The sequence below is a fragment of the Urocitellus parryii genome, chromosome 11 (assembly GCF_045843805.1).
Source record: "Urocitellus parryii isolate mUroPar1 chromosome 11, mUroPar1.hap1, whole genome shotgun sequence".
Classification (NCBI taxonomy): Eukaryota; Metazoa; Chordata; class Mammalia; order Rodentia; family Sciuridae; genus Urocitellus; species Urocitellus parryii.
The window spans coordinates 13232821-13256744 of record NC_135541.1 but is presented as its reverse complement, the minus strand read 5'-3'; the positions used below and the strand labels follow the sequence as shown (position 1 = coordinate 13256744).

Genomic DNA, 23924 nt, shown 5'->3' with positions numbered 1-23924 from the left:
AAATAAAAGAATGTCTACCCGCTTCTGCCCTAGTTAATGCTTTATTCACTCAAAACACTCAATACAATTTCTCTCTATAGGTTTTTTTTTTTTTTTTTAGAGAGAGAGTTTTTTAAAATATTTTTTTAGTTGTAGATGGACACAATGTCTTTATTTATTTATTTTTATGTGGTGTTGAGGATCAAACCTGGTACCTCATGCATGCTAGGCAAGCGCTCTACCACTGAGCCACAACCCCAGCCCCAGAGAGAATTTTTGAATATTTATTTTTCAGTTTTCGGTGGACACAACATCTTTATTTTATATATTTTTTAATATTTATTTTTTAGTTTTTCGATGGACACAACAACTTATTTTTATGTGGTGCTGAGGACCGAACCCAGCGCCCCCGCGCCTGCCAAGCGAGCGTGTTACCTACCACTTGAGCCATATCCCCAGCTCCACTCTATAGGTTCTTAATCAAGAAATGACAATCCTTAATGCTAGGCACTGCAATAGAGATGATCAATTCACAGCAAACAATTCTAGATTAACTCTTGTAAAGGTAAAATTTCTAAGCTGTTTCTAAGCCGCAAAACCTGAGTTAAAGTGTAAAGTTTACCGGGCATTGTAAAGTTTCCAAGCTGCAGGGCCTGGGTTAAAAAGTGAAGGACCAGGTATTGTTAAAATTCCTCTGCTACCCCCAAAACCTGTAATCCCTGTAGCTGTTAGGACAATACCCGAACTGCCCAGTAAATATTTCCACTGACTCCCTGGTTGTTTAATAGCTAAGGGCTCTGAGTAGCTCGGCAAGTAGGCATCCAGGCCCCAAAACCAATCAGTTTGAATGTGTACCCCGCTTAGGAGTGACCAATCACCCCTGTCCATCCTGTTCCCGCCAATGAATGTACTAATCATGTCTCAGAGTTGTTCAATTTTCCCATGCCTCATGATGATTTGTTCTGATGTATGCAAAGCCCCCCCCCCCCCCTCCAAAAAGTGTACTTAAGCTCTGCTTGACCTCTGCTCTGGGCTCTGGGCTGCTCTATCTTCCTGAGTGAGCCTGGAACCTCAGCATGCTGAATCAACAAATCCCCCTTTTGCCAACTGCATGAAGCCAGTCTCTTGTGTGGTCTCTTTCTCCGACGCTTCGCCGGACCCTTACACTCTAAGCATTGCAAACACACTTAATCATGACAGGCTCATGACAGACATTCCCTCTGCATGCTAAGTTCAAGAGTCAGATCAAAAGTCTCAAGCCTTAGGCTTTGAACCAAGACAGGCTTCTCCTGGGGTGGAGCTGAGGGGCCACTTGAGGAGAGGGTCATAGGAGGAAGTTGCAGCTCTCACCAGGGTCAAGATGTGGCTGTAGAGTTTGAGATTGGTGAGGAAAACGCACAGGATCAGGCAAACAATGAAAAAAAAGTTTGGGATGTCAGTCCAGGTCCTTATTAGGCTCTCAGGCTGTGTGAGTCAGTGTCGGCTGGCTGAATGTTTGTTCATTTGCCCCATTTATTCTAAATTTTGGGCTTTTGACCCCCTTTTAATCTTTATCAGCTGCCACCAGGTCTCTTAGTTACATCATTTACCCTGAGGTGAAAACATCAAGTCTGGTGGTCCCCACCCCGATCTTTTTGCCTTTGAGAAAGGACAGCCTGCCTGAAGCTTCAATCTGAGTTTATCAGGGAGGGCAGAAGTGATTTATTTGTGCCTGAGGGCCATACTGTAGGGCTCCTTTAGGAGTGCCTGGTGAGACTGCAGGTTTCAAACCCGTTTATAAATGGAGTTGCTTAGACTCAGGCCTAAGGCTATCCTTACACTGAGTTGCTTAGTGAGGATGGCTTTGAACTGGGATCCTCCAGCCTCTGCTCCGAAAGTTGCTGGGATTACAGGCATGCGCCACGCCTGGTTTTCTGATACACCCATGCATCCACGTGCTTCTAATTCAGTAAATTCACAGGTGGATAATTTATCAGTTTGTGCCTTTCAGTTGTGCTTGGCTCACAGTGATGGGTGGTGGTTTACTCAAATGAGGCGCAGTCATTCTACCTCGAAACAGGCCCACTTCATGCTTTGACCCTCACTGCTCTGCCACTGAAGCTTATTTTGAAACTGATATTTTCCCCTTTCTTTTTTTCTCTGTAATCATGGGGTACACAAGATTAACCTTCTTCCCACCCGAGGCCAAGTTATCTGTACTTAAGCTCACAGACCACAGGAATGAAGGCGTCTGACTTGGGAGTTGGCAACCACAGACCTAAGAAATGGCTCTCAAGGCTACAAAAGAATTATGATTTCTGACAGGGCACAGCTGGAGTATAGCCTTTGAATCACCTCTTTTAAGAACCCTCTGTTCCCCTGACAGAACCTCAGCCTCTGGGACAGGAGTCCCTTGTATCTCCTTTGCTAGCAAAGCCATAAAATTTCTTTTTCCTTTTTCTCAAAATTATCTTTCTATTGGATCAGCATAGGGGATAAGGGCCATTTTTGGTATCAACCTCAGCAATTAAACTCAAAATGGAGTAACTCATGGCCAATTACCACTTTATAAAATGGAGTAACTCAGAGTGTAACAGCGGTCCAGTTTGTGCTTTGAATATATAGTCCTTGCTGCTTTGCCATTGCAACTTATTTTTATTTGTTTTTTAAACATATGTATTTTTAGTTGTAGATGGGCACATTACTTTTATTCTTACGTGGTACTGAGGATCAAATCCAGTGCCTCACACTTGCTAGGCAAACACTACACCACTGAGCTATAACCTCAGCCCCTTATTTTTGTTTTCATATTGAGGTTTGCACCCAGGGGTGCTTAACCACTAAGTCACATCCCCAACCCTTTTTATGTTTTGAGACAGAGTCTCCATAAGCTGTTTAAGGCCTTGATAAATTGCTGAGGCTGGTTTTAAGATCCTTCTGTCTCAGCCTCCTGAGTCAGTGGGATTACAGGTGTGTTCCACCAAGCCCAGCCCTGCAATTTAGTTTTAAAATTGATGTTTCTTTTCCTTATTTCCCTCCTCCCTCCTAATCTCTCCCTCTCTCTCTTTCTGGCTTTGGATAACCTTTCTTCCCCATCTTACACAGATTTGTCTGTCCTTAAGCACACACTCACCACCCACCCACAACAAAGTATTCAGATTTGGGAATGGCACCAGAAGATCTAAGAAATTACTCTCTCAGATTAATACTCAATTACAACTCCAGACAGAGAATACAGGGAATGTAGCCTTTGAATCATCTCTTTAAAAGCCACCGGTTCTTGCTGATGGGCATAATCACAGGTTCTGGGACAGGAGTTCCCTGTGTTTCTCCTTTGCTAGCAAAGCACTAAAATTTTTTCCTTTTTTCCAAGCAGTGTTCTCCTTATTGGATTAGCATGAGGGACCAGGACGGAGCTTTTGGTAATACCGCCGGCCCCTGAGCAGTGTAATCTCACTCCCTGGGATTACACGTGTGCTGTGGCACACTATTCCATTCTTTTTTTAATTGGTAGGTTCTGGGGGTTCTTTGGGGAAGCCTTTTTTCAAGTACTCCACCCACTACCCTTCAACAAACAGGGAAGGATATCTTTGAATTTCTAAGGCTAGACCCTCACCCAACTCCAAGGGCAGGAACCACTTTTTTCATCACACCTAAAGAATCCAGTTCAAGGTTACCCAGCTGGAGAGCAGTTGACTCAGAAATTCGAGTTTAGACCCCTCCCCCTTAGAGCTCCCATTCAAATGTAAATTAACAGCGATATTCGCAGCAGGAAAACATTTAGATAAAGGTTACTTTTTATGCCTCCTGGCAGAAATGGCTGAAAGTAAATGATTTCGTGCCCGGGAGCCAGGGAGGAGGGAGCCAGGCGTGGTCGCGCCGCCCGAAATCCCTACACTCGGCTGTGGCAGAAGGTTCGCCAATTTCGACCCCCAGGCTCAGCAAAGGAGCAAGACGCTGTCTTAAACAAAAACAAAATGTAGTTGAGTGGTAACGAGCTCGTGGATTTGATCCCCAATAACAACAAATGGTCAAGAAACGGGAGCCCACTGCAAGACCCTGCGCGCGCCCCACACCATCTGCAGCGGCCCTAGCCACGCACCTGCAAGACTACGTATTCCAGCGCGCCCCGCACCGAGGGGCAGCACGCAGTGCACGCCGGGACTTGTAGTCCCGTTCTAGCTCAGGAAAAGCCAAGAACGCCCCGTGACGTCAGCAGGGCTCGGGAAAGGAGTCGGAACCAGCTCAGGCTCAAGTTAAGTCTTCCTCAAGAGAGGTGACCCTGGTTTCTGTGGTGACCCGGTTTCTGCTGTAGACAGGGCCCACCCGGCAATCCAGGAGGACCTATGGTGTGCGTTGAGTAGCCTCGCGCGTGATTCCACTGTTAAAGGGGAAGTACCGGAGGCAAGGACACTCAGCCTTCTGCCCCACGGTCGCGGGCTTGTTAGAATAGTGGTACGCAGGACGCTACCCTGGGGGTTGAGACGTTGTTCCCCCGCTGCGGCGGTGAAGACGTGGCAACACTGCCTTGGCCAGCCTCTCCCCCTTCCGCCGCTCGTCCGGTTAGAGGCGCGGGTGGCGCAGGGGCTGCTGGGAACGCGCATGCGCCCACCGCTGCGGGGAATACACCTTCAACGTCTGTGGGCGCGGGTGGTGTCGGGTGGCGGCGGCGGCGGCGGCGCTTTGCGGCCAGTCGTGCGGGTTGGGCGCGGGCGGGCGCGGCAACAGTGGCGCGCACAGGTGATTGACTGGCCATCTGGCTGAGAGAGCACTTGGTCCTCTTCGCTGGCAGGTGGCGGAGCCCGTTCGGGCGGCAGCGGAGGCGGAGGCGGCCCGGCTTGAGGGGCGCTCGTTGTGCCAGGGCCATGGCCCCGCGGCTGCAGCTGGAGAAGGCGGCCTGGCGCTGGGCGGAGACGGTGCGGCCCGAGGAGGTGTCGCAGGAGCACATCGAGACCGCCTACCGAATCTGGCTGGAGCCCTGCATCCGCGGCGTGTGCAGGTGAGGCCCGCGCACCGGGCTTCGCGGGACCCTGGCGCTGGACCTTGGGAAGCTGGGGCGGGTTGGGGGAAGGAAGACGGCGGCCCTTTGCGTGCATTTGGGAGGCGCAGGAAAGAGCCAGGTGGAGGTTCCCCCTTTCTGCGCTCTGCGCGAGCTGGGAAATGCAACCCTCCCGGGCTCTGCGCGGAGGTGATGCTGTTGAAAGCCCTTTAGAAAAAGTGCTGGGTTCTTATCCAGAAGATGGCGGTGAGGTGGTTGACGGTAGGGACCGAGAGCCAAGCAAACATTGATGGTTTGTCTGTCTTGGTCACAGCTAGGCGTTTTCACTTGTTAAAAGGAACTTGCTGGAAGTGAGCTTCATCTTGGTAGCCGTGACGCCAAAGGCCTTATCATCTTAATATTGTGTTTGGAGAGAGCAGCTTTAGGGAAACCTTTGGTTAACTTACGTCATCTGTACCCTCCATCCCCACTTGACCTTCCCTCACTCTTTGAGATCTAGTATTTTAGTTTTCTGGTTTTTTTTTTGGGGGGGGAGGCGGGGGTCGTCCTGATTGCATACGACTGCGCATTTGAGCTATGCATATGTTGTTGTTCTCTTTTGCTTTCCCTTAGACTTTGCGTTTTCTTAACACTATCTTTTAGATTGAATCGTTAGGCATTGTGGCAGTCTTTTGGCTTTTTTTTTTTTTCCGCCTTGTAACTGTATTTCTAGTTTTCTTTCCGGAATGTTGAGTTGACTTGGCCAAGCTGGGCATACTCAAGTGAGTAGCCTTCTTTCAGCAGGCATTTAGTAAATGCTTTCTGGAGCTTTTTCTTTTTAATGTATATATTCTTAAGTTTTAGGCGGACACGATATCTTTACGTTTATGTGGTGCTGAGGATCGAACCCAGTGCCTTGTGCATGCTAGGCAAGCGTTCTACCACTGAGCCACAACTCCAGCCCCGCTTTCTGGAGTTTTTACATTCTGCTGTGGGATCCAGAAGGAATGGAAGTTATGGTCTCTGGCTTTTGAGTTACCTTGTTTAAGAAGTGGAACAAGTTAGGAAGCTTCCAGAAGTATAGCAAGCCAGTCATTTCAAGTTCAGGGCATCTGGGGCACAAGGAGGGTAAATCTGACTCCCAGGCGTAAGTTAGTGAAATGATTGACATCTGCCCTGTAAATTTATTTATTTTGGTAGTGGGGATTGAACCCAGGTGCATTTTCCCACTGAGCCACATCCACAGTCCTTTTTTATTTTTTATTTTGAGACTGGGTCTCACGAAGTAACTTAGGACCCTGCTAATTTGCTGAAGCTTTGCCTTGAACAGGGTTCTCCTGCCTCAGTGACTGGCCTAAAGCATTTAAACAGCTTTGTTGAGCCATATTTTGCATATCATACAATCTACCCATTTAAAGTGTACAATCCAGATTTTTTTTTCTTTGTGGAGTTGTGTAGCCATCACCACACTCTGGTTTATAACATTATTGGCGTGTGTGTGTGTGTGTGTGTGTGTGTGTGTGCGCGCGCGCGCGCACACACACTGGGGATTGAATCCAGGGCTGTGTGCATTCAAGGCAAGCACTCTACCAACTGAGCTATATCCCAGACCACATTATTAGCTTAAAAAAAACAAACCTGTACCCATTAGATTAGCACTGTGTCCTGCCTTGTCCCCCTCGCTTGCCTTCCCTGTGAGCAATCACTGATCTACTTTTTGTCTCAGCCTATTCTATACATTTCATATAAATGGAATCATACAATATGTGGCCTTTTGTATCTGGCCTTCACTAAGCTTATTTTTTCAAAGTTCCTCTGTTAAGGCATGTATCATTATTTTATTCCTTATGGCTGAATAATCTTGTGTGGATGTACCACATATTATTTTTTCAGTGCTAGGGATTGAACCTCACTGCTAACATCCTCAGCCTTTTCTTTTTTTCTTTTGAGACAGGGTCTTGCTAAAGCTGCTCAGGCTGGCCTTGAACTTGTGATCTTCCTGAGTGCCTGGCATGCACCACTGCCCCTGACTATCCATTCTAAAGTGGATGGATATTGTCTGTTTTTTAGGATACATACCTAGGATTGCATCTACTGGGTCATATAGTAATTCTATGTTTATCTTAAAGTGGAACTGCCAAGTTCTTCCAAAACAGCTGCAATATTTTATATTCCCACTAGTATCCTATGAGGATTCCAGTATGTTCATCCTCACCAACCCTTGTTTCCTGTTTTTTTTCTTTGTTGTTTTGTTTTTTAATCAGACCACCTTAGTGGATGTGCAGTGATACCTTTCCAGAATCTTGCACATGCTAGGCATGTGCTCTAACACTGAGCTACACACCCTCTATCCCTTTTTGTGGTTTTGATTTGCATTTCTTTTTATAGTCTGAGAATGCATTGCGTATGTATCTGTAACAGGGGTTCACTTAATGTTTTGACTATACCTTGTTGCTTTGAAACTTACGTGTTTTTTTTTTTTTCTTTTTCCCAGCCTTCTCCTCCCTGATCTTCTTTTCCCCATCTCTCCTCCCTAATCTCATTTTCTCTGAATCATCTCTTTAAAAGTCCCCTTTTCTTGGAGCTGGGGTTGTGGCTCAGTGGTAGAGTGCTTGCTTAGCATGTGTGAAGCACTGGATTCCATTCTCAGCACCGCATATAAATTAAAGAACAAAATAAAAGCCCACCGATGTCTAAAAAATTAAAAAAAAAAAAAATGAAAGTTCCCTGTTCTTGCTGATGGACAGAATCACAGCCTTTGGGACAGGAGTCCCCTGTGTTTCCTCCTTTAATAGTAAAGCAAAAAACCATCTTTTTCCTTTTTCTCAAAACCCTGTCCTCGCTATTGGATAGACATCTGGACAAGGACTGAGCTTTCGTCAACATCTCTATAGTAGTTTACATGTTTATTAGTTGATGGACATCAGAATTATTTGTTGGCTATTATGAGTAATACTTTTGTGAACGTTTGGTATGAATTTTCCTATGGATGTTTGTTTTCATCCTTCCTGGGAATAGATAGATGTAGGAGTGGACTTGCTGGGTCATATGGTAACTAACATTTTGAGGAATTGTCAAGTTGTTCTGGGGGCTCACAGCAATGTGTGAAGGTGCCTGTGTTTCCTCACCTTGCACTTGTCTGGCTCTCCTGGTTTTGATTTGCATTTCTTTGATGAATAATAATATTGAACATGTTTTGATGTGTTTATTGGCCATTTATATATCTTCTTTAGAGAAATGTCTATCCTATTCCAGCTCTGTTCCTTTTCCTTTTTTTGTTTGTGCTGCTGAGGCCCTAACTCAAAGCTTTGGTAATGCTAGGCAGGTGCTCTGTCACTGAATCCCTTTCCTAACCTACTTGTCTCATTTCCTCATTGGCACACCTCGCTTTTCCTCCTTAACCCAAATGAACTCTTAAAAATCACCAGTTTTGTATAATTGGTTTGCTAGGTGTCATGCTCCATGAGCCAGTGCCCTTGTCTGTCCTTGCATGTCATCCCTGCATGTCTTTTCTGTTGTTCAGGGCATGTGTGCCTGGGAGGACTTCATCCCTAACCAACTGTTGCATGAAAGCAAAATCCCCTGCCCAGGCATTTTCTTCTCTTCTTTTTTGGTATCTGTTAAATTCAAAATTTGGGTGGGGGGGAGAGTGCTAGGCAAGTCTCTATCACTGAGCTGCATCCTCAGCTCTGCCTTATTTTTTTTTTTTCTTTCAAAAAATAGACTTCATGGGCTGGGGATGTGGCTCAAGATGTATCGCGCTTGCCTGGCATGCATGCGGCCCGGGTTCGATCCTCAGCACCACATACAAACAAAGATGTTGTGTCCGCCGAAAACTAAAAAATAAACATTAAAAAAAAAATCCCCCCCCCCCTCTCAAAAAAAAAAAATCTGGTACTGGAAGACTTCCAGCTTTGTGCTGGCTCCCCCCCTCTCTAAAAAAAATAGACTTCATTATATCATTTAAGTATGTAGCATGCTGTTATGTGAGAGATGTAGATAGTAAATGTTGCCACAGTGGAGTGCATTAACATCCAGCATTTCAGTTATTTTGTGTGTGTGTCGGGGGGGGGGGCAAAAGTAAGTGACATCAAGTTTTGTAGATCTTAATTGACTTTGTAATTTTAGAATCAGTAGTCTGGACCAAAAATGATTTGGAATGCTCCCTGCTTTATCTTTTGTGGTATTGAACCTGGTGGAGTTCTACCACTGAACTACATTCCCAGCCCTTTTTATTTTACATTTTGAGACAGGTTCTTGGTAAGCTAAGGGACGCTTTTGCTAAGTTGCTGATTTTTTTGGTACCAGGAATGGAACCAAGGGGTGTGAGCCACATCCCCAGCCCTTTTTCTTTTTTATTTAGAGACAGGGTCTTGCCAAATTGCTTAGGGCCTCACTAAGTTGCCAAGGCTAGCTTTGAACTTGTGATCCTCCTGCTTCAGCCTCCCAAGCCACTGGGGTTACAGGTGTGTGTCACTGTGCCTGGCTAGATGTGTTATAAATTATTTAACCAGTTTTCTATTGATGGACCTTTGGGTTTTCACATAAAAAATATATATATATATATTTAGTTGTAGGTGGGCACAATACCTTTATTTTTATGTGGTGCTGAGGATCGAACCCAGGGCCTCACATGTTCTAGGCGAGCGCTCCACCACTGAGCCACAACCCCAGCCCCTGCATCTACAACTGTTAAGAAAAAAAAGAAAAGAAAAAAAATAAAATGGACTGTGGATCTAGCACAGAGATAGAATGCTCCTGGGTTTGATCCCTAGTAGTGCAAAGAGAAAACAAAAAGATACTCGATAAACATTCATACCCTTTAACACTGCCATCTACAGTTGAGTGCTTCTATTACCTGGCCAGAGCATTACCAATTCTCACCACCAATCTGATTAGTGAAAGATAACATCTTTTTTTTTTTTTTTTGAAGGGAGGATACCAGGGATTGAGCTCAGGCACTCAACCACTGAGCCACATCCTCAGCCCTTTTTTTATATTTTATTTAGAGACAGGGTCTCATTGAGTTGCTTATTACCTTGCTTCTGCTGAGGCTGTCCTTGAACTCTTGTCCTTGATCCTCTGGAGCTGCTAGGATTACAGTTGTGTGCCACCCGCCTGGATTTAAGATAGCATATAAACTTCCATTTGTTTTGCTGGAGGCATTGAGCATCTCTTTTTGTATTTACTCTTTGTACTTCTGTGAATGGTGTGGCGGTGTGTTCTAGATTGTGCGGTCATGCTTTTTTTTTTTTTTGGTGGTACTCGGAGTTTAACCCAGGGGTGTCCTACCACTGAGCTACACCCCCAGTCTTTTACATTTTTATTTATTCTGAGACAGGGTCTTACTAAGTTGGCAAGACTGGCCGCTCACTTGCGAGCCTCCTGCCTCATCCTTTAGGTGCTCTCCTCCATGCTTGGGAGAGCTAGTAAGATGATTCTGGCAACAGATGCATAAGAATGTTTCTTTTGTGATAATTAAGTGTGATGTAATTTTTTATGTATAAGCTTGGTTGTGGTGGCACATAATCTGTGATTCCAGCAACTTGGAAGGCTGAGGTAGGAGGACTGCTAGCTCGAGGTCAGCTATTTCAGCAGCTTATCAAGACTCTCAGCAATTTAGTGAGAACTTTCTCAAAATAAAGAATAAAAAGGGCTGGCGATATAGGTGAAAGGTAGAATTTCCCTGGGTTCAATGCCTAGAACAGTAGGAAACAAACAATGGAACAATACCCCTTACTGGCTCTCCAGAGCAAGCTTGCCTACATTTTCTCCTATTGCTCCCTGCCATGTTCTTCCTCCTACTCCAAGGTAACTACCATCCTTATTTTGAACACCACAGATTTAGCCTGTGTTAAACTATGTGCAGCTGTGGTTCCTTCTGCTCAACACTGCAGGATCCATCCACACTGTGGGTAACAGAGTGTTTGTCTTAGTGCTCTGTGGTGTTCCATTGTGTGACTGCATCTTATCTTTCTCCTGGTGATAGTTATTTGCAGTTTTCCCAGGATTTGGAAATTGTGAATAATGCTGCAATGAACATTCTTGTACATAACATACTTTTTGGTGCAATATGGGTATATGTGTGTACGTATACACACACACACTCACACATTATTTATTTAGGTATGGGGGATTGAATGCAAGGGTACTTAACCACTGGGCAACACTCCCAGACCTTTGTATTTTTTATTTTAAGACAGGGTTTCCCTAAGTTGCTAGGGCCTTGCCTAATTGCTGAGGCAGACCTCAAACTTGTCATCCTCTTGCTTCAGCCTCCCGGGTTGCTGGGATTACAAGTGTATGGCCACTACACTTGGCAGTATATATACTTTCTTTTTTTTGAAATAGCATCTCACTCTCTCACTAAGTTATCAAGTCTGGACTTGAACTTTCCATCTTCCTGCCTCAGCCTCTGAAGTATCTGGGATTACTGGGGGTGTGCCACTGTGCCCGGCTTATATATACATACAGATTTTGATAAACTGAATTGGTGCATCATAGCATTTATTTAGCCTTAGGAGATAATGTCATACTGTTGTCCAAAGTGGTTGTACCATACCACACCACACATGTTCCTATGCATGCTGTGGGCTGGTTGTGAAAAGCTTACTCGGGAATAGTGTTTTCACACAGTTGGGGGTAAGACAGCTTTGTGACCTTAAAGATCCTGCTGTCTTGCTGGAAGGGGGAAGGGCAAGAGAGCATGTGCACCCGGAATCTCCTTATTTATAGGGAAACTAACAAAGGGTTTTTGATAGAATGTTCTTCCCCAAATAAGGCAGGGGGTGGCCTGGTCAAGCTCCCCTAGGTAATGCCCAGGTCCTGAGCCATGAGGAAGCAAAACTTCTTTGCCCAGTGAAGGTGGAGGCCACCTGCATTCCGCAGCCTACAGGGAGCTGCAATGCCAGACCTGTACTCTTGGCTCAAGGCTGAGAGAATGCTTAAGGTAGCTCATGGGCAGCCCCCCACAATGTCATCCTCTCATGAGCAGGAGAGAATGCAGTTGCTGCATTTCTTCTAGCACCTGTTAGAGGTGTTGTGGTGTGGCCTGATTTTTTAATTAACACTCATAACAAGTATATGGTCTAAAAAGTACTGCCTATTGGGCTGGAGATGTGGCTCAAGCGGTAGCGCACTCGCCTGGCATGTGTGGGGCGCTGGGTTCAATCCTCAGCACCACATAAAAATAAAATAAAGATGTTGTGTCCACCGAAAACTAAAAAATAAATATTAAAAATTCCTCCCTCTGGCTGGGGATGTGGCTCAAGCGGTAGGTAGCAAGCTCGCCTGGCATGCGTGCGGCCCGGGTTCGATCCTCAGCACCACATACCAACAAAGATGTTGTGTCCGCCAAAAACTAAAAAATAAATATTAAAAAAAAAATCCTACCTCTCTCTCCCCTCCCCTTTAAAAAAAAAAGTACTGCCTACTAACTCATTTTGCCTGCCTGCCTGCCTGCTTGCTTATTTTATTTATTTATTTTTGCTGGGGACTGAGTGGGAAGAAATTGGGATCTTCCTGCTTGCTTCAGGCTCCCCAGTAGCTATAATTACAGGTGTGTGCCTCTGCCTGCCCTAAGGTCCTTTATTGTGGATACAGATGCTGTGGTAAATGTACACCTTGCAGGGACCTTCTACTCTTGGCCTTTTTATGTTTTTTTTTTTTTTTTTTTTTTTTTTTTGGTAGTGGGGATTGAACCCATGGGTGCTCTAGCACTGAATTACACTCTCAGCTCTTTAGTTTTTGAGAGACCAGATCTTGCTAAATGACAGAGGCTGGCATGGAACTTGCAGTCCCTTAAGTCTCAGCCTCTCAAGTAGCCCAGAGTGCACCATAACTCCTGAATATTTTACCTTTCTTTTTCTTTGGTGCTGGGGATTGAACCCAGGGCCTTGTGCATGTGAGGCAAGCACTCTACCAACTGAGCTATGTCCTCAGCCCTTATTTTATCATCTTAGTTAGATCCCTAGTCCATCTGGAATGGATTTCTTTCTTTTTCTTTTCTTTTTTTTTTTTGGTGTGGTGATTATCAGGCACAGAACCTAGGGGTGCTTAAAACACTGAGTCACAAACGCAGACCTTTTTATTTTTTATTTTGAGACAGAGTCTTGCCAAGTTGCTAAGGTTGGCCTTGAACTGGAATGGATTTCTTGTCAATTGGGTAGGGAGGGCATGGAAGAATTTAGAATTACTGTTCTCTGATTGTATTAGTTAGCTTTTGAGTACTTCAATGAAATGCCTGACACAGGCTACTTGTGAAGAAAAGAGGTTATTTAACTTACACAGTTGTGGAGGTTCAAGGGAAGTTGTATGGTGTGGTGAGGGCCCTCTTGGGTACCTCAGATCACCTGGGATGGCAAGCAGTCACATTATCGAATGGGAAGCCAGAGAGTCTGGGTGGGGCCAGGTGCAGACAGTGGCAACAACTCTTTGGAGAACTGCCAAAGACTAGGCATTGTTTGTGAAACTGCCTTAATTCTTTCCCAAAGGCAGGGCTCCACCCTGGGGACCATGGGCTCAATCCACGGAACCTGGGGGACCCCAGCAGACTGTCCACATCATAGCTGTGGTTTTAGCAAAGTAGAACAGTGCTACTTGAATGACTGCTGAGAGTAAATATGTTGGAGACTAGAAAAAGTGTGGTCTATAAGCAACCAAAGGGCAGTCAAACACAAGATCAGAAAGTGTGCAACTGTGTGTGTTCTACAGACAGATGTAGCCTGCATGGGATGTAGTTGTGCTGACTAAAGGCCTGTGGGAGCCACCAGGAGGAGACAGTTGAGAGGACAGAAGGACAGGGTGTTGGTTTGGAGGTCAGGCCTAAGAGCCCCTCGGATTTGCTTCTGGGAATGGTTCCTCAGGATAAAGGAGGCTTGGGCTGTGGTCAGCCATAGCCGACACACCAGTAAGATTAAGAACTTTGTGGTGGGGCTGGGGTTGTGGCTCAGCGGTAGAGCAGTCGCCTAGCATGTGCGAGGTGCTGGGTTCGAGCCTCAGCACCATATAAAAATAAGTGAGTAAAATAAAGGTTTTTTTTTTTTTTTTTTTTTTTTTTAAGAACTTTGTGGAACTCTAGCTGTCTGTCACAGATCTGGTTTCCTCCTCATGCTGTCAAGGACAGTGGGATTCTTCTGGTTCTTTTTCTTTCAGTACTGGGGATTGAACCCAGGGGTGCTCTACCGCTGAGCCACATCCCCAGCACTTTTTGTATTTTATTTTGAGACAGGGTCTAGCTAAGTTTCTCAGTGTCTAGAGTGGCGCTTTAATAATTACTCGAAGGCGGATTGTCTTGGAATGCAAGTGTGTATTTGATCGCACCAATTATCAAACACAAAGCTAACTCAGTTCACAGTAATCAAACAAAGCAAGCACACCACAATCCCAGGGCAACCGTGAGTCCCAAGGTGCCTCGGATGCCTCGCGACTTCTCTTGGCTTGAGAGCAAACATTGTCTCTGTCCAGTGGTTTTCTCCAGCTGATGGTTGGACGACAGGGAATGGTGGAGTCAATCCAGGGATGGACAGCAAGGTGGCCAGTCTCCACTCTGATGCAGCAGGACAAGTGGTTTAAATGGTTTCCAGTTAATATCCATTGGTTGCACCCAGAGGGAGTGGTAACTGGATATGCCCATGAAGTAACCTTGGCAACCATGCATTACTTGGCCTGTCTCTAGATGATAGTTCTTGTCAGTCACATCCTGACATTGCTGAGCATGCCTGTGGCCAGTGCTCCTTAAACTCAGGCTGGCCTTGAACTAGTGCTCCTCCTGCCTCACCCTCCCAAGTAGCTGGGGTAAATGATGTGTGCCACTGCAGCAGGAAAAAGTTGTGCAAGTGGCATGAATACTTTAAAGGCTTTCAATACAACAAGTCACCAGGATCTGCTCCCACTGTTGTGAGTGAGGATTTGAGCATTCCCCGTTTTCCCACTCTCAGAAGAAAGAGGGTATGTTTTGATCACCTGTGAAGTTGGACCATGAGGCAGTGTTTTTCAAATGGTGTAAGAAGCCTGGGAAACACCTCATCCTCTTTGGAGAACTGAGAAGTCTCACTGTGAGGCAAAGAAAGAAAAAGGAAATTTTTTAGTTTATATTTAGTTAAATAAACCTGTTTAGATAGGGAAAGACTACTTGACTTGCCAATGAGTGCCCCACCCAGAAACTTTTTCCTTTATTCCCAATTTGGAAAGTAGCTTTTTACAAAGGAAATAGTCTTTTCAGATAGAGTCACTTTTCAGTGCCCTTGCTTGGCTAGGCCCCCTTTCCCGAAAAACCTACATTTTAGGCCAACTGGATTAATATGGCAATTAAGGAGTCTTGGGGCATATTTATAACACATAAGCTGCAGGTGTTTTGGGGTTTTTTGGGGGGTGCGGTGTTCTGGGTATTGAACCCAGAGCCTTGGGTATGCTAGGCAAGTGCTCTACTGAATATATTCCCAGCCAATAAGCTGCAGTTTTTGATTCCTTAAGCTTTTGTTTTTGTTGTTACTACAAAAATTTTTTATTGAGGTATAATCACATACTACTTCACCTTAAACAAGTTTTTTTTTTTTTTTTTTTTTTTGTTCTATGAGATAGGGATTGAACCCAGCGCTTTGTGTATATTAGATAAGTGACCTACCACTGAGCTATCTATACCCCAGCCCTAACTTTTGAGATTTGGAAAAATAAAGGTATTTAATTTTTGGTTGGATGGTTGAATTCTTAAGTTTTAAAATATATGCTTAGGCTCAAAAAAGTTAACTTTTGCTGGGCTCAGTGTCATACACCTGTAAACCCAGCTACTTGGAGGCCCAGGCAGGAGTATTAAACATTTGAGGCCAGCCTAGGCATAGCTTAGTCATTTCATTTTAAAATAAAAAAGGAGTGAAATGTAGCTTAGTGGTAAAGTGTCCCAGGGTTCAATCCCCACTACTGCCCTTTTCTATTTTTTGTGGTACTGGGTCAGTTCTTTTCCAAATGTATTTTGCCCTGGTAGATTGGGGATATAAATGCTAGATGACAGGTTTGATCACTTTGTTATTATGTTTGCTTGTGTCTTCCACACATAATCTCCACCTTTTTGCAGAGGGTTCTTGGGATTGAACCCTGGGTGCGTAACTATGTTAAGTTACATCCTAAGTGCCCCCGTATTTAAACAAACAAAAAAAATTGTAATTGTAGATGAACAGGATGCCTTTATTTTTATGTGGTGCTGAGGATGGAGCCCAGGGCCTCACACATGCCAGGCAAGTGCTCCACCGCTGAGCCGCGACCCCAGCCCCAAGAGCGCTTCTGTCACTGGAAAGTTCTTCACATTTGTTCCTGCTTAGCTCACTCACCCCCGTGGGCAGCACTGTTCTGATTTCTGTCTACACAGATTAGTTCCACCTATTCTTGAACTTCATATTAATGGACTGTAAGAGTGGTTGTCCTTTTATGTCTCTGTTCTTTTGTTCAAAAAAATTTAGATTATTTATAAGTATTAGTCTTTTACTTAATAGTGTTTGTGGATGAATATATAATTTGTTCCACTGATGGACACTGGATCACTGGTTATAGGTTTTAATACACTTTGGGGGGATCCTGGGGATTGAACAAAGGGCCTGGCATATGCTAGGCAAGTGGTCTACCACTGAGCTGCACCCCCAGCCTTTGCTTGCAGTTTTTAACTGAGGTGTATAAAAGTTGCTGTAAATTTTTGTGTACAACTTGGATACTTGCATTCATTTTTTCTTGGTCCCTCATTCTTATGTACAGTTACATTGTATATATGTGTCAAAGTTTAATTAATCAATCTCCCATAAATGGACGCTGGGCTTGCTTTCATTCAGACTTTGCTATTTGCAACAATGCTTCAAGCGATGGCTTTGATTTAACTTATTTTGCGTGTGTGCAGGTATGTGTGTAAAATAAAAACTCAGTGGAATTCCAGGATACGTGGGAAAATGCACTGCAAAAGTTGGTGAATGTCAGAAACTGTTCATGATAGATATCATTCCATTTTTTAGCTTCACTAGCATGTATGAGAAGCTATCTGTGACCCTATGGCCTTGTTAGAGGATATGTACTTTTGCCAAAATGATAGGAAAGACCCAATGTACTAGAATGGGCTAGGTTATGCTGTGGGTCCTGGTAACTCCTAGAGCTCAGTGGTGGAAAGAAAGAGGTTATGTATATTGCTCCCTGGAGTATTGGTGTAGGTAGGTGGGGTGGGGAGGCTGGCTCCTCCTAGTCACTTGGATACCCAGAGCAGCAGCCGCTGCTTGAAACTTGGAGGATTTCAGGCCATTAGAGAAATGTGTGTCCTGGAAGTACATGCATGTTTTTTGTTCACAACTTGGTTGACCTAAGCTTGTTTCATGGTCCTACTTCTTCAGAAAGTATCCAGCAGGAGAAAGGCCCAGTAAATAGCACTGTTGATGACCATACAAGGCACCCGCATCTAGTTTTATTTTGTGTTTTCATTTGTTATTTATTATTATTATTTTTTTTTTCTTTGGGGTCCTAGGGATTGAACCTAGAAATGCTTTACCACTGAGCTATGTCCCCAGCCCTTTTTATTTTTTATTTCAAGACAAAATTTCACTAAGTTGCTCAAGCTGGCCTTGACTTTGAGATTCCTGCTTCAGTCTCAAGTAGCTAGGATTATACGCCTGTACCATGATGCCCTGTTGTTTTAGTTTACTTTGTGCTGCCACAACAAAACACCTGAGACTGCTGGCATAGTGATCATTCTCACAGTTCTGGAGGCTGGGAAGTTCATCAAGGCTCCGGCATCTGGTGTGGGCTCCGTTACTATGCCCTCACATGGCAGAGGGTGGGACGGCAAGGGACTCTGTCCTTACAGGCCAGAAGAATGAAAGAAGAAGCCACCTGGACTGGGGGCATTAATCCTTTCACATGGGCAGCACCCTGATGACCTGACCATCTTTGGTAGTCTCCACTTCAGACACTCGCGCTGGGGATTAAGTTTCCAACACATGGATTTTTACATTGTTTTAATTTGGCGACTTTACCTTAAGATTCAGTATCTGATAGGGCTTACTCTTGCCTTGTACTTTTAGCAGTTTATTTTAACGTTTGCAGTAAGTCCACAATATATGTGTGCTTGGTTTGAACAATTTTTGTTATAATTGTGTAAGATTTATGACCCACGAGAATGCAGCATAATCCCAGGACATGTGGAGAAGCAGTGGGTGGTATCGTTGGTGCTAGGGGTTGAACCCAGCACTTACAAATTGTGGTAAGCACTTGCTCTTCCTCAGCTCTTTTTCATTTGTTTTTCTTTTTTGTTTTTAACAAGCAGGGGTGAACAGCTGAGTTTGTTTTTCCCCTCTCAGTTCAACATGGTGCAAGGAGCAGGGCCCTCTGCAGGTGCTGCAGGAGGGAGTCTGGCAGCCTTTAAAACTCTACTTGACTATTGACCTGAATTCTTTTCTCCTGGAGAACTTTTTTTTTAATATTTATTTTTTAGTTGTAGTTGGACACACTCTATCTATCCATCTATTTATTTATTTATTTAATTTATTTATTTATTTTTATGTGGTGCTTAGGATCGAAACCAGGGCCCAGGGCCCAAGGCCTGTGCTCTACTGCTGAGCCACAAACCCAGCCCTCTCCTGGAGGACTTTTAACATTTTAGTAGTTAATTTGCTTTGGGGATTTTTTCTTTTTTAACTTGCTCAGAGAAATTGAATTCAAATGAAAGTTCCTAATGTAATACACAGAATTTCTAAAGTGATAAGTGTCTTTTTGTATGCCAATGAGGTTGCTCAGTGTTGATGCTCTTGCACTGCCTCCAGATGGGGACTGGCTGGCTTGGGAGTAGAAGTTGGAACTTTCAGCCTCACCCCCTGGCCTCCAAGAAGGGGAGAGTAACAATTGAATTGATCACTGGTGGCTGGTGAGTTCTTCCATCCTGCCTACCTAGTGGAGACTCCATAAAAACACAGGGCAGGTTCACAGAGCTTCAGGGCTGGTGAATGCTGCCAGGTGCTGGGAACATGGTGCACCCTAATTCCACAGGGATAGATGTTCCCTTTATTATTATTTTTATATCTTTATTTTTATTTGTTTATTTTTATGTGGTGCTGAGGATCGAACCCAGGTCCTCACTCTTGCAAGGCAAGTGCTCGACCGCTGAGCCACAACCCCAGCCCACCTTCATTTTTAGTTTTTTTGGTGCCGAGGTTTGAACCCAGGATTGCTTAACCAGTGAGCCACATCCCCAACCCTTTTTTATGCATCTCACCCAGTTGCTTAGGGCCTCGCTAAGTTGCTTTGAACTCGCAATCCTCCTGCCTCAGGTTTCTAATCCAAGTTCCTTGTTATTGACCTTTACATACTTCATCACGGTACCTCTTCATTTGACTGATCATCTGTAGCCTTTACAGTGTCCCTTGTAATAAACCAGTAAGCATAATAAAAGTTTGCTCTGAGTTCTGTGAGCCTTTCTAACCATTAAACTAGAGGAAGAGGTTATGGGAACCTCTGATTTAAAGCCATTTAGGAGTGCTGTAGACCTTTGGTTGGCATCTGAGTGGACAGTTTTGTGGCACAGTGCCCTCACCCTAACTCTGGTTATAGTGTCAGAACTGACTCTTAGAACACTTTGCCACATCAGGTTTGGTCAGTGTGGGAAAAGCCTGTGCATCTGGTATCAGAAGTTAGAGTGGAGAAAAGCATTCTTTCTCCAATGGTGTTAGTTATTAGCAGTGAGCGGATAGGGGCTCTCACTTGACCTTGGTTCTTCGAGTATTAATGTTACACAATTTAATGATTGGATAAGTCAAAACACCTTTCATGACTTTTAAATTTGCATTTCTCTGGAGTTGAATATTTTCCTCTATAATTTTGTGTGTGTGCAGATAGTTTGCACCTGGCTCCCATGTGTGTGTATGTGTTGGTATTGTGGATTGAACCCAGGGCCTTGAACAGACAAGTGCCTTACCACTAAGCCACACGCCAAGCCCTTTTTTAAAATTTTGAGACAAGATATCCTTAAGTTGTCCAGGCTGGTTTCAAGGATGGGATCTTCCTGCCTCCGTCTCCCAAGTAGCTAGGCTTACAGACCTGTACCATTATGCTAGCAAGCTTTGGATGTTTTTAGTAATAATTACGTTAGTGTTTTTACTTAATTTATTGTTGAAATTATTCCACATTATTTGGGTGTTTTAGTAATTTTTAGTAAAGACGATTTAGAAATTAATATTTCTGAATTGCTAGCTAATTTCTCTGAAAGGAAGCCTACTGATTAAAGTTTATTCTTTTTATCTTTAGCCTACTGACATTACCCAATGAGCTTGCTAATTAATGACTCTCAAGTGACTTGATCCTGGGCATCCTTCCCGCCCCCCATATTTCATTCTGGGGAAATATGAATTTAGGATGCCTACAATTCTTGTGTGCCTGTGTTGTAAGAAATGTTAATGGGCTTCCCCAGTTAAATAATACACGGATAGGTAGATTTGGAAGTTTCATATGCCCATTTACCCTGTTTAAACTCTAGTTTTTTTTATTTTGTTTTGTTTGATTTTGCAAGTTGTTGCTGATGGAACCCAGGGCCTTGCATAGGCTAGGTTAGCGCTCTACCACTAAACTACATCCCCTGCCCTGAACCATGTTCCTGTTGATAGTTTTATTAGATTCTGGTTTATTCTTTGTTTCTTTCTGATCAAATGAGCCAATACATGTCTATTTTCAGATTGCCCACCTTCCTCATGAACATAATGTACTATAGATGATGTTTAAAACACTAAAATACGTTAGTGTTTTTACTTAATGTATTGTTGAAATTATTCCACATTAGTTACGTCTCATTTTTTTGTTTGCTTGTTTTACAGTTGTCTAGTACTCCATTGTGGGTTTTGCTGCATTCTCTGTGTTTGAACATTTGGGTCATTTTAATGTTTTGGGTTAAGTGCTAACTTAATGCTATAATGAGTAACCTAATTTAAATGTTTTTGCATTTTGTTTAAGTATTTATGTTTTAGAAGTAGTTGGACACAATACCTTTATTTACTTGTGAGGCCCTGGGTTTGATCCTCAACACTACTTAATGAGCGCCCTACCATTGAGACACAATCCCAGCCCCTGTTTTTGCATTGTTAAGGTTATTTTTTTTTTAATTGAAAAGAGATTTTGAGGTCAAAAGATAGCCTTGTAGGTCTGTCAGAGGTTGCGAAATCCCCCTCAGCCAAGCTCCAACAGTTTCCATTCCCAACAGTAGCGCACGCTTGCCCGTTTCAGAGTGTCTTGTGCTTTCTCAGTTTGGCTAGTTTATTGATGATAAGTAGATGACAAATTATGTCTTATTGTAGTTTTAATTTGCTTCTCATCATGAAATTATGGAATTTTAATTTTTTTAATTTACATTAAAAAAGGCGGCTTTATTGAGATAATTCATGTACCATACAACGCACCCATTTGAGGTGTACAGTCTAGTGGTTCTCAGTATGCTGCGACACCACATTGGCGCTTGCCGTTTACACACATGCGGAGTGCTGAGGGTGGACCCAGGGCCTCCTGCGGGCTGGGCACCTGCTCTGCCATTGAGACACATCCCCAGCCCATCATGCTCATATGATAATTTTGCCACCTAAAAAAGAAGCTCCATAATAACCATTTTTAGTCATCGTTTCTTTCCCCTGTTCCAGGTATTTTAAAATTAAATAATATTTGTTGTTTTCTTCCCTATAGAAGAAACTGCAAAGGAAATCCAAATTGCTTGGTTGGCATTGGTGAGCATATTTGGTTAGGAGAAATAGACGAAAATAGTTTTCATAACATCGATGATCCCAATTGTGAGAGAAGAAAAAAGGTAATGCCTCATTTTCTAAGTGATTGCTGTGTCACATTTCTGGGTTTTTGTTTTGCCTGTTATTAAAAGCATTTCAGACTTCATATTACCTCTTGCTTTAAGATAGCAATGGGACTTCGCGACTCTGAGCCACTCGAGTTGGACCAGTTCTGACGGTTATGCTTTCCAGAGGGAGCTGTGCGGTCCGTTCGCCTTTAGGAGTTTTAGTTTGAATATACATTCTCTCTTTGCTTAATTGAATGTTTTATTTAGAACTTTTTAAGGAACAAGCTCCTAGAAATGACATAACTTTGCTTTCTAGGGCTTATATTTAAGTTAGTTATTCTATGTATGTTTATATAAAACAGTTTTGCTTTAAAAAAAGATCAGTATTCCTAATCATAAAACTTGGCATTCACAAAATAGCTGTCATATAGCTGTTTTGTGTATTAAAAAGAATTCTGTGTAAAATTGGATTTTTCAGTCTTTGTAAAGAATAAGAGCCTGCTCCCTTCCCCCACTCCCAGTCTCCCATACCTCATCTCTAATCTCCAGGATGTCAAGGAACTGGTCTAGAAACTTTGTTGTCCTACTGAACTATGGCAGTTCAGGAGTACAGCAAATAGAAAGGGTATGTCACGCTCAGAGCTGACCTTTTCTGGACCCTGCTGCAGTACCTGGGTGTGAGTGGCTGGAGCAGTCCATGCCACCAGTCTCTTCCCCACCACAGAGGTTCCCTTAAGACTGCGTGCCACTAGCTGCGGAGGCTCAAGATGGCTGTATACCGTGTTGGTTGGGGCAGTCTTAATTAATTGATCTGAAAAATTTAAAATAATGCTCCCTACAGACTTTTTGTTTAAAAGGGAATGAATTTCATGATCTTATTTTTGCAGAACTCGTTCGTGGGCCTGACGAACCTGGGAGCCACTTGTTACGTCAACACATTTCTTCAAGTGTGGTTTTTAAACTTGGAGCTGCGGCAGGCGTTGTACTTGTGTCCGAGCACCTGTAGTGACTACATAATGGGAGATGGTGTCCAAGAAGAGAAAGGTGGGTTGGGATTGGGAGGGGAGTGTGCCGGCCAGGGCCCTTCTGATCCAGCTGAAGGGAGTGAAACCAAATGATCAGTACATGGCAGGCGCCAGGCTCCGTGCTGGGTCCTATAGAAATGGAGTTGGAATTCAAGGTAGTTTCCCTTCTCCCTCTCTTATGCAGAGATCATTTTGACATCAAAATGGTTACTGTTCCAATTAAGGAAGCATATTTGGTTATTCTTAGTAAGCTTAAATCTATAGATTTTCTGTGTAGTACTCTGTGATTATAGTCTTTTAATTTGTAGTGATTTGTAAAAATTAGTAAGGCAGAAAAGGTTGTTATTCTGTTGCCTAGTTTGACAAACTTAATAAATATTTCAGTGTAACCACAGTCCTTGGGCCTCATTCCCAATTGGCTGACTTAAATTTAATCTTAATTTTAGAGAATTTCACTTATTAGCCATGGCAAAACCAACCACTGACATGCTACTGTCCTCGTTGTAAATTTGGCAGAATCAGTTTCAAACTATTTCTACTGGAACCACAAACTTATTTTCCTGCACAGTATATGAATTATTTTTGAATGGTATTGCTTTAATGCTTAGAGATTTCCTATTTGAGTTGGGGCTTTCTGAAATGAATTAGATTCTTCTCAAAGATGGAAGGTAGAGGTGTGTGTTTTAAAATTATGCAAGTCTGGGAGCTTCACACTGGGAACTTCCAACTCGTGCCTCCCAACTCCAAGACCTGTGCTATCGTTTCATTTTCTCTGAAAGAGGCGCATGGCCCAAGTCAGAAAGCAGGTTTCTTATGCCCATGACATCATGCAGCCCCGTAGGTAGTGGTAATAGTTTGGTCTTTGTTAATAGCAATCTTTGCTTCAAAACATGGTGCTCAAAAAATTCTTTAGGGGAAAAATAAATTTTTTTTTTTTTTAAAGGTACCAGGGCTTGAATTCAGGGGTGCTTTAACACCCGGCCATATCCTGAACCCTTCTTTATATTTTACATAGTGTCTCACTCAGTTGCTTAGGGCCTAACTAAATTGCTGAGGTTGACTTTGAACTCCTGCTCCCCTTGCCTCAGCTTCCCAAGCTGCTGGGGGATTACCGGCATGTTCCACCACACCTAGCTCAAAAATTCTTTAGGACTTACTATAGATGAGTGGTAGT

At 43.6% G+C, this 23924-nt stretch overlaps 1 protein-coding gene across 3 annotated transcripts in view; it reads left to right on the top strand.

The window, feature by feature from the left end:
- The first annotated feature begins 4158 nt into the window (after positions 1–4158).
- Positions 4159–23924, top strand: part of Usp48 (ubiquitin specific peptidase 48) — a 66901-nt gene continuing 47135 nt past the window's right edge. For all 3 annotated transcript variants that reach the window (XR_013342137.1, XM_026403578.1, XM_026403577.1), the window contains exons 1-4: positions 4159–4309; positions 4751–4957; positions 21620–21740; positions 22613–22769. Coding sequence is in view for 2 of the 3 variants with exons in the window: in XM_026403578.1 (XP_026259363.1) it covers positions 4305–4309; positions 4751–4957; positions 21620–21740; positions 22613–22769 (490 nt within the window). In the remaining variant the exon portion in view is untranslated. The remainder of the gene's footprint in view (positions 4310–4750; positions 4958–21619; positions 21741–22612; positions 22770–23924) is intronic.